The 11298-nt window shown below is 37.9% G+C and overlaps 1 protein-coding gene across 1 annotated transcript in view; it reads right to left on the bottom strand.

Moving 5' to 3' along the window:
- Positions 1 to 2156: 2156 nt before the first annotated feature.
- Positions 2157 to 11298, bottom strand: part of HCN1 (hyperpolarization activated cyclic nucleotide gated potassium channel 1) — a 191062-nt gene continuing 181920 nt past the window's right edge. Inside the window, exons 6-7 of the mRNA XM_026062982.1 lie at positions 5324 to 5488; positions 2157 to 2998 (exon numbers count right to left, since the gene is read on the bottom strand). Coding sequence (XP_025918767.1) covers positions 2157 to 2998; positions 5324 to 5488 — 1007 coding nt within the window. The remainder of the gene's footprint in view (positions 2999 to 5323; positions 5489 to 11298) is intronic.

Below are 11298 nucleotides of genomic sequence, written 5' to 3'. Positions count from 1 at the left end.
AAACCTTAAACAGTTTGAAAGATCAGAATATGATCTTAATTAACTGACAGAATTTGTTAGTATTAAAACAAAATAAGGGGTATTTTACTGATAAATAAATGGTCTTGCAGCGTATCCATAATGTTCTGAACATTTTTAAACAATTGCTTCCTCATATACTATTCTGGGCCACTCAGATTAATGGCAGCAGCATGTTAATGGGTTAATTACATTGATTTCTACCGGTGAGTGGGAGTAAGCAAAAACTGGTGAAATATTTTTTTTAATTTTTATTTGATGTACCACTTTAGTAAAAGGCATAACAGGCAGCATGGGTTCAAGCTCTGTTAGCTTTAGAATATTTACTTGGCTCTCAAGTACATCTGGATTCACTGCATTACGTAGTTCGTGATGTTATTTAATTTTTCCATGCATCATTAAACTGAACATTAATGGGAAAAGAAGAACTCTTGCAATTATTTCCCTAGCATGAGTCAGTTAGATGTTAAAGAACAGAATAAATGCTTGCATCATAGCCATAATGCTGATTTTTCAATGAGTTAAATTATGACACGCTTAGTTTCAATCTCTATTTAATGTGACGAATCGGGCACAAATGATTATGAAAGGACTTCTTTTGTGGATAAGATAATGTGAAGATTTGAGCAAACAAAATAAAAAGTTCACAAAATGGTATGCTTTAACCCTGCTTTCTATCACCATTTCCCTTCTGTTTTGAAGACATAAAAATAATAAACCTCATATCTATGGGCTATGTTTGACACTACATGCCTTAGGATATATTATCCATTTAATTACAATATACACAGAGCAAATCGTGCATTTCCAGACAGACTTTGATGCTATATTATATTTATTTTTTTTTAAATTAACACCACAGTCAACTACCAAACTACAGTGAAGACACAGAAAGCACCTGAAAGCCTAAATCAAGCTGTGGTTTACAAATAATCCTTTAAATGAAAAACCTCACTTCTAGACTTAAACCAGAGATTCAAAGTCAGCATTATAGGAATTGTAAGGTAGACACAATTAACTAATAGTTATTATTTTCTAAGAAAGATACCATAAAGCCTTTTCCTACAATGGCTGACTGAACCTATTTTTATAGTCTTTTTTTTTTTTTCAAAGCATGCATGGAATATTTTCAGATGCTATTTAGGGCAAGGAGAAGAAAAGTGATGGTATTGGTGAAGTACAAGCGGTTTGCAGGATCAAGTGTACAATTTTGCATAAAACACTGCATGTAAAAGTAACATTGTAGGTTTTAAGCCATTGCATTACAATTTAACAGTTGTGTTGCACTTAGCTTCAACAAATTTTAAAACTGTAAATTTTGAAGTGAAGAGCTGAACCTAAATTCCTAAACAAAGACCTTGCAATGGTACACCACACAGCAGCTATTTTTGTTTGGGTCTAAAAAGTTATTTACAATGGCAATTATTTATAGTCTTTGTAAAAGTCTTTAGCAATGTGAAGATTGAAGTCCACCCAGTTTTCTGAAACAACAGAATGGTTTACATGTTTTGAGATTACAATCTATCCAGAGGAGTGCTAGTGCCAGCCTTTTGACTGCAGATGTTTGCAATACATTTATTTTTTAATCTAATCCCGAATGGAAAGCACTAAAATATGAAATGCAATGGGAAATAACAACTGAATTCTTCACAAGAAATTATTAACAATGTGTACGAATAAATGAAGGAATGAAGGTTTCAGAATATTACTCAGTCAGTGCTGTTTTAGTTAGATCGATTTTTTTGTTTTTTGTACTTGTTTGAAGTTTGTTACTGTGTTGACAATTTTCCCATGAAAACAGGAAACCTTTTCATAAATAGAGAAATCTGTTAGACTGATTTTAAAGTTGACACATTAAAAATAAATAATATTACAGCAGAATTTAGACTTCTTTAATGGTTATGAGAAAGGAAGACATGAATTCAAATAGGTTTTCTTAACTCCTTTTTTTGGATATATATATATTTTATATATATATATATATATATATATAATTTTTACATTCGTTACGCAGGGCAAAGCTGTCTAAAGTACTTTTTTTGTAGTAGACTGCTGGGGTACATCAGGAAACGGGCTAAAACAGTTCCTGGGATGATTCTCAGTTTATTGCAAAGTCTGTTTTCCACAGTCACCAGGGATCATAAGTTTGACGCAAACCGTGGTTTGTCCCCCTCGGGATCCGCGCTCGACACTGCGCAGGAATCCCTGGGCGGCGCGGGCGGCGCGGGTGGTGCGGCGCCCCGGCTCGGCGGGATGGCTCCCGACGACATCTGCCGGAAGAGCGCGATCCGCTGCGGCACGGTGCCGCGGGCGGCCGGGGGCAGGCCGGCGCCCGGCGCGGGCTGCGGCAGGGAGGCGAGCGACTCCCCCACGGTGGGGTGAGGCCTCGCCATCAGGGTGGAAATCTCGTGGGGCAACGAGGGCTGCGAGGCAGAGAGGGGCCGCACCTCTCGCGTCAGGTTAGTGTTGTGAAGGGCTTGCGTGCTCCTGTGGACGTCGTTCTTCTGTGACGAGCCGGGCGGCGGCGGCGGCTGCTGCGGCTGCTGCTGCTGCTGCTGCTGCTGCTGCTGTTGCATGAGGGAGAGCTGCGAAGCAGTCGGGGAGGCGTACTGGAAAGTTCGACCTGCCAGCGGGCTCTGTACGGGGGGGCTGCAGACGGCCGTGGTGTAGGAGCACGGCGAGAGGATGACGGCTTGCTGGGGGGTCTGCGTGCTCGGCGAGGGAGAGTGCAGGTTTCCATGGGAGAGGCTGGTGGCGGTATAAACGGGAGGAGACTGCGTCCTGAYGCGCGATGACGATGCCGCGGCGGAGGTGCTCGCATTCAGCGCTGGCAGTTGCTGCAAGCTAACCGGGGCGATAGTCTGCACCATCTCTCTGTCGTGCTTCACTATCTGCTTCAAGATCTCGTTCTCCTGATTGTTGAAAACGCCGGTATTGAGATCTTTCTGGAACTTCTGCAGGAGGATTGAATTCTTCTTCCCTTTACAAAGAAGCAGAAGAGTTAGAGCAAGAAGTTCTCAGTTAGAGAAGAGCAAGCCTGAAACACAGGGGCACATTCTCACTGTGATTTTGCATCTTAACTCCTATACTGAGGGGTATGTCAGCAGCTTAAATGCCTGGGACAACACCAAGCTGAGCACTGGGCACAGAGCATAACCCAATGAGTTTGCTCGGGCAGGCTGTGGGGCACCAATCGTCCCAGGTGTCTGGGATCGAAGAGCCCGTTCCCCCCTGCAGAGTGATGCTGAGCCTCGCCAGGGGACTGCGCGCTGCATACGCAGCTCTCCCCCGCTGGCCTTTATGCACACCTCATTCCTGCTCTCTCTGCACCAGAACTGCATGCATTAATAACACCATTTTGTTCAAAGATACCTGAACTTTCCCTGCCTCTTCACTTATAGAGCACTGCTATTACTACAATTATTCTGAAAATGTAACCATGGTAATTTACTGAACAACAGGGTGGAAAAAGCAACCAGGCTCTGCATGCGTAACATCTTTCTCTCTCATTACAAAACCGTCCTAATTCTCTGCACACTAAGCTGTCACATAAGTTATAAATACATCTGCCATTTAGCACATTCCCTGGAACTAATTATTAGACATTAGTAACCAATGACCACTAGCTTGCAGGAAATCATCCTTTTAAGTGCTGGTGAACTAATATGAATTCACTGCTAATGTGACACCTGGCTGCACAATRAAGATTGCTGTAAGCTGTATCCTGATGTTTTCTCAAAGGATGGTGTTTACTTGATGACTCTCAGTATCTGCAAGATGCAGACACTTTTCTGTGTCATCAAATGCACAGGAATACAGTTCCACTGAATCGTTTTTTTTTTTAGATAAGACAGTTTACATCTTATTTTTTTGTCCTGGGTAGATTTCTTACTGTAACTACAGCACTTCAGATTGGATTACTGCCTCCAAGAGTAGACTGGACTGGACTACTAATATTTTTTAAGTACATATTTCTTAGGATTGGTCTGTATTTCCAGATAGTTTTGACAGACAAATTGTAAGAGTTTGAATAGTCTTGATTAGAAAACTTGGCGCACTGAGTGTTCACAATCTGCAAAATACGGACATAAATCTATTGAATATTAGAAATCTGTATATACATATTTGATTTCTTTATTCTTTCTATGTTAAATAAAACACCAATATGTTTTCTACTAAAGCTACTTTTTCTGCTTAGCAGAGACAGCACAATAGCAGTGTCGTGCAATTCTTTATGTATTCACTTTGAAGAAACTGCAAACATATTTGTATTGAAAGAGAGTGATGTGGGAAAATCCTTAAGTTTGCAGTGAGGATCACAACACACTCCATTAGCAGTGTAGATGAAATCTGCCATGATTTTATTCTTTTGGCTGCCACACTAATGTACCTATGCTTCTGTGTATACATGCATGTGAGGAGGTGTTGCTCAGGCTAATACATGTAGTGTTGCATTGCTCTGTTGGGGAACTGCTGCTAAAATCTCATACTGAAATTTATTTTTGAAGTTGAGGAATCAGCATCATACAGGATGAATGATTTTTCCTGCATAGGTGCATTTTAAAACCAATATCAATAATTATGACCAGTGTACAGTTCTGCCTACCAAAGCTCACTTATTTTATCTAGTATGTCCTGTTAGAGAGATCCAGGACCTCTGGCTGCACAAAAGCAGACTTTATAAACCCTGTTTTGATAATCCACTATACCATTCTGTGGTTCACTTGGATATCTTTGGCCTGCTTTTCTGATTGCAAGCAGATCTGAGTAGCTCCGGTGTGCAGTCATCGATGCTAACAGTGCCCATGTTGTGAGGAAAATGAGCGCCCTGCTGCAAAGGATTAATTCACTTCAACAAACATGGGTTTTGTGAGTGCTGAGAAACATCACCTCTTCCCAGCATTACAGACACCACCTGCARACTATGTAGGAAAATGCCATCTACTTCTCACTAAACTGCATAAACCCTATGAAGTAGCAAAAGAAATATACAGTATTAATAAATAGCATTAATCATTATTAAAGTATACAAAAATAAACCTTTGAGGTCTATGAGAGTATAAAATAATAAACATCTGAGGAGTATGAGAGCTTTCTAAAATTCAAAGTTTTATATTATTTAAAAGTGTTCTTGCAGAATTTCTTCTTTGGACACATCTTATTCATAGATCAACAGAACTTTTACTTTAGTGTAACAGAACTGAAATTTTTAAGAAGGGTTTAATCTGGGCATTTTATCTTTCAACTTCAGGAAAAGAGAAGGTAAAAAGGTTTTAAGAACTCCAGTCACAGAAAAAAATWATACCTATCCTGTCCAGTCTATCAATTGCCACTGTTTCAAAGGCCCTTCTCATCATGGGGTACTCTTCCAGAACCTCATTGAAGTTGTCCACCGAGAGGGAGTACAGGCGACAGTATGTGTCAGCTCGTACACTGGCAGTTCGACGGCCTTTGGTCAAAAGGCAAATCTCTGGGGAGACAAAAATTCAGCACACACAGGAAACAAAGAAGTTAGTGAACCATGTGAAACATAACAGCTAGGAAGTGATTCAGTGCTAACAAATAATAATTCAGTACTCAGCGGCAATTTTTTTATTGCTGTTTAGGCAACATTGTGGGGCAATTCCGAAGGTGTTTGATTCTATTTTTGCTACTCTGAAAAAATAACCAATCTACTTTAAGAGATCTGCTTATAGTTTTTCTCAGTCTAGAGACTAGTCTAGTCTAGTTTTTATCAAACTTGAAAAAAATTTTTTTTCTTTAAGTTGTAAGAAATAATCTATCAGCTGTCAAACACGGTTTGCTGACCCCATTAACCCAAGTGATTCTCTTGATTTTGTTGGAAATATTCAGCTGACATAAAAGACCAAGTCCTTTAATTGTTCACCAGAGTTACTAAACTAATCTAATACATCATATAATGATATTTGAATATAAGAACTATTCTAAGAAAAAATATATTCAGCATGGAAGTGCCTTCTCTCCTTGGTTTTTATTCCCTAGGTATTTTGGGAGAGTAAGCTTACATTTTAGACTTTTTTTCTCATTTGGTTAAACAACACAACCCCTTTAACCTCTGTGATGATAAGACCAATTTGACCAGTCTAGTAGACTTTCTCTGCAAGTGCTTCCAACTGGAATTCATCATGGTGGAACACAGGTTACCAGGGCCATACACAGAGTCCCCCCAAACCTGCCCCCAGCCTTGCAGTTGATGATTCTTGAACCCACACGAAGAGAGTTACTGGATAATGTCCAAAGTCAATATCAYAGGCTTATAACAAAACATTTAGAGTGGAATGAGAGAGACGCATGAATTCCTCTTAGGGGAGTTTTCCAGTTAAAGTGCTCAGTATTCAGATATGTTATATAATCATTAGTCCTCTCATGTCTGTAAAGTTGACACACTCAAAGAATTGCTGATATGTAACCTTTAAAATACAGAATTATTTTCATCACCTTCACCTCTCTTTTCAATGAAAATTTACATTAGAAAAGTGAGGTTTAGCATTGCCTAAAATAACAATGTTCAACACAATGTTACATAAGGTAAAGTCGGTTAGAAATATATTTCATCAGATATTCCAGTTAGCTAAAAGTGAAGCTGTTTGCAGGAGATTTCATAATTAAAAACAATTTGGAAACTTTGTTCAAATTGTCTATCCATCCTTACTCCCTAAAAAGTAAAATAAAATGTTTTCTTCCGGATCACAGTGGGTATTTTATTTAAACATTTAAGTTATTTTATATTATATTACAAAACAAAATTTAAAAGTCAAATGCAAAAAGAAATGTTTGTGTCAATCCCGTTTTCAGGTTTGGGAAAGAGAAAACACTGAGATACAAGCTTTCTAGGGCTCAGGCAGGGTGGGAAATAGTTTCCCTACCCAGTTCTAGTGGCTAAGAGCAGTGAGTTCATGTTTGGTCACAGCTCTTTAAGTACTAGGAGTGGGCTAGGAAACTGTCTCCTATCCTGCTTGTATATCTATCAGAAACTGTAATTCTCCAGGAAGCACGGAAATACAAATATCTGTAATTAGCAAAATAAGGAATTCTGCAGGCTTTACTTCAAATGTAAAGCGTTAGTATAGTTCTTTCTTTTTTGTATGTTCTTAACAAAATACATTTTTATTAATATAGAATCTAAAGAACCCTGATGATTTTTGGTYTCATATTTTTTGTTGAAGAATTTCATCCAGAAAGTATCTTTGTCAAAACTTTGCAGAATTTGCATACCAAAGTTGCAGTTCCAAAATCCTCCAAAATCTAAAGAAATATTCTTATTAGCTTCCATGAGTTTTGAAGAAAGCTACATGGAACATATATGCATTTTATGTATAATCTAACATGCGTTCATCTCCCCAAGAAGTGTAGGTTCTTCCAGCTGCAATGAGAAAAGAATAAATTTCATCCTACCTTGCATACTAGAGCGCAGGTTTGATAATTTCCTGCAGCTATCCTGCTCTGAAGGCTCAGAGGATAAAATGCTTGAATAATAGTGGATAAACCAAAGTACATTAATGGGGGACTGGTACTAACATACAATATACTTAGAAACTCCTACAGCTTTGGGAAGAAGTTATAAAGACTAATAGCTAGTATTAGAGTCTTGACCTACTGTACCCACAAAACCTGATTCCCATGAAAGAGCTACAGACAGTTTACTGTAAAGAACCAGCCAGGTCAAACAGAAGTCGGTACTTTCCTCCTCCATTCCCAAATCAGACTGACCCCTGCTCCTTTGATTTAAAGCACTGTATTCTAGTTACAATAGGGAAAAGACCATTTTGCCCAAAGAAAGCAGTTAAATGCAGCAAATGTCTGCTCCATTTCCTAAGACATTCTTTATATCTCATGCAGAATAAAGTTTTACAATTCATGGTTGAATTTACGGATAACTAGCTGGAAAATCTGTGTGACTAATAATGACCTCTTGATTTTCAGCTTTTTTCATTTAGAAGAGCCACAGGCAATAATAAAGACATATGAAGGTGTCTTCTGCTGTAGTTAGCAAATAAAAGTACTTGAGTTTAAAAAACGTTGCATGCAAAAAAACAATGCAGAAACTACTGGTTTCATCACTATTRTTCTAGGATTACTGTATTTTAGATGACTTCAGGAACAACAAGACTGGAAGGAAGCCATAGGAAACAATTCTGGATCTGAACACGGGACAGTGGAATCTGTGGATGCTACTGCAAYAAATATCATTATTTTGTCCCCTTTGTTCCTCTTCCATTATTCTTTTCAAGTAATAGGACTTGAAAGAATCACTGTTCTGAGAATCCTATGTCAACCTACAACTTTTGTTTGAAGAATATCTTTTAGGAAGGCTTCTAATACCTATTTTAAAGTCCATGCAGTCACCATAAGATGAAAATCCATGAAATGCATTTCTGGCAATGTTTCTTGATGGATTTGAGTTTTATTATATTCATTGAAACATCATCTATATTGCTTTGATATACATATCACTGATATCATTTGTACTCTGTGCTTGTTTGGCACGGTTTAATGCTAACGTGTTTGTTTGTTAGTTATGTTCTGCATTTGAGTTCATGTCATCTTATTAGCTATTTGCTTAGGAGAAACTCTCAAGCATAATAAAACAGATAATATAAAAAATCTCATTTACTTGGACTGGACAGCAAGAACACAGAATTCCAAAATATTTGTTCCCATCAAACACTTGTGTACTTTTAAGTATATCAAAATCTTTTTTTTTAACAAATAAATAAACAATAGACTTTATGAAGAGAACAGAGTAATGAAAACATTCAAGATATACTTAAAACAAGTCTTAATGGCATCAAATACAGCAGGTGCCCTCAACAATTATACTCTCCTTGATGTTCAATTGATTTAAATGGACTAGGAAATACAAACAATAGCACAGGAGTGTGCAGTGAAACACAAAGGCCATGAACTATTTTCAAACAGCTTGGACAAACAACATTCTTTACTAGCATAAAAAGAAAGTGGCTGTAGCATATTACTCACTAATATTCCCATCTGTGGTTGGCATGGTGCATTGCCTTCATGCTGACACTTTGAAAGTGTCAAACACTTTTATCTTTCATTTCCAAACCTAAGAATGTCTTCAATTCCAATTAGTAATTATGTATGAGACTGCAATGCACCTGTAATTCAACTCCTATGCATGTTTTACTTTAATTATAGAATCTCTTTGGACAATTGTTCTCTGGAACATTCTAAAACAAATGTCAATCACTGTGTTAATCAGAAATGCCTATTTGAAAGCACTAAACAATGCTAAAAGCATTCATTTGTTCCTACAGTCCATATTTTATACAAATGMAATTAATTTATATGTGAAAATCACAATTTATGTTCTACTGACATCAGATCTTTTCTGCAGAACAATGTAGCTCTCAAAAGAATATGGAAAATGGCTCAATTTCCAAGTACATTCTGCTGTAAAGACACTGAAGTAATAAGTGCAATGATGAAAGTTTGAAGCTAAGCCTGTTTAGAAGGTTATTAGCCTAATAATCAGAACTGACCAACACCGTATCAGTTGCACACATACATGGCAGTATTTCTGCAGGAACATTGGACTGAGGTTTTGGAACTCCATGAATTTCCAAAGAAGTCTGTTCATATCTCTGTTGTGTAAAATGGGACACCTATAGATTGCATTTTATTACTGCATTAGTGTGACAGAATACTCTGGATAGGAAGTTCTACATACCCGAAAGACAGACCTGAGGAAGACTTATTTGGGAGAACCTGCATGAGGATGAATGACATAACCCATATGATGACCTTTGAAGAATTAGCATTAGCTGGCCCTTTATAAGGGCCAGAGTTTTGGTACCAACTGAGATGAATTTTACAGTTCTTGAATAACCATATGCCATTGTAGGTGTTAATTTTCCTCCTGTTGCTGTGTGATCCCTAAACATCTTTTTCTTAGAGAAAACAACTGGGGATGTGGGAGATCTATGAAAAAACTTTTTTTCTCTGGGAAGCAGTACACCTTAGCTGACAGTGTGGCATCTATCCATTAACTCTCAGTTCATTTCCCATATAAGTTATACTCCAAATGTAATTACTCAACTTTCAATGTCACATTCACATTTGATTAGAGATTGAAAAGAAACTCAAAAAAAGGAAATAAAAATATACAGTTGCCTTGCAGACAAAATGTGTCTACAAATGGATAAATTGTGCTGATATAGGGAAGAGTTAGAGATAAGTAATTAGCTGGTTCATTAAAGGATACCAGACTTATCTGCACAGAACACGTTTCTTAGTTTAGGATGGTATATAGTAACATGTAGAATATTAACTAATGCAGTGAATTAATATTGTATGCACAGCTTTGCTCTGCAAGGACACAAAGACTAGAATTAAAGCAAAAGTTCACTTTACTAGGTGCAGCAATTAATTGCTGTAAAAACAAAAAAATTGGTTAACTAATATGTTAGTCATATAGTGCTCTCCATATTAAAATAATATAAAAATAATTAGCAGTTTTATGCATTTGTGAGCCCCAGAAGTTTCTTAAGAGCTTTGTACCTTTCCAAAGCTATAACAGGTTTCTCATCATCTGTCACAAATTCAACATTACAGGATATAATGAAGAGTGTCCTTCCAGCTGAGGACAGCTGACTATTGCTTCAGTTTCTCAGCAGGGAACTGTTGTTTCATCATGTAGCAGGCGTACACATTGCTGTGTAAATGGGCAAGCAACTATTTGGACCATCTGGCAACTTTCAGGAGCAGAAGAAAGACAGAAAATCAAAGCATTTTAAAGGTTTGGGTCAGTCAGTCTAACCCATTTGGGAATATTTTAAGAGACAGGACAGTGGATTAGATTTCTTCTGTTTATTTTATAGAAAACAATAAGTTACTAAAGTATTATGGACAGAACTTAGACGTATGATGGCTTATTTGATTCACCCATGCTTTCATGCCTTTTTATAGCAAGTTCTGTATTTCTTCAGAGCAAATTTCCCAGAATTACCAGGTTTAGGTTACTCCGCTTTTCTAAACTGTCTTCATAACAGCAACTCTTTGGCATGGTGCTAAGACCAATAGTTCACAGAATCACGGAATGGTTGAGGTTGGAAGGGACCTCTGGAGATCATCTAGTCCAACCCCCCTGCTCAAGCAGGGTCACCTAGAGCACGTTGCACAGGATTGCGTCCAGGCGCGTTTTGAATATCTCCAGAGAAGGAGACTCCACAACCTCTCTGGGCAACTGTTCCAGTGCTCTGTCACCCTCACAGTGAAGAAGTTTTTCCTCATGTTCAG

Source organism: Apteryx rowi, unplaced genomic scaffold (genome assembly GCF_003343035.1).
Source record: "Apteryx rowi isolate R43461 unplaced genomic scaffold, aptRow1 scaffold_197, whole genome shotgun sequence".
In the NCBI taxonomy this organism is placed as follows: Eukaryota; Metazoa; Chordata; class Aves; order Apterygiformes; family Apterygidae; genus Apteryx; species Apteryx rowi.
The sequence above is the reverse complement of the archived record's forward strand: the minus strand, read 5'-3'. Positions and strand labels throughout refer to the sequence as shown.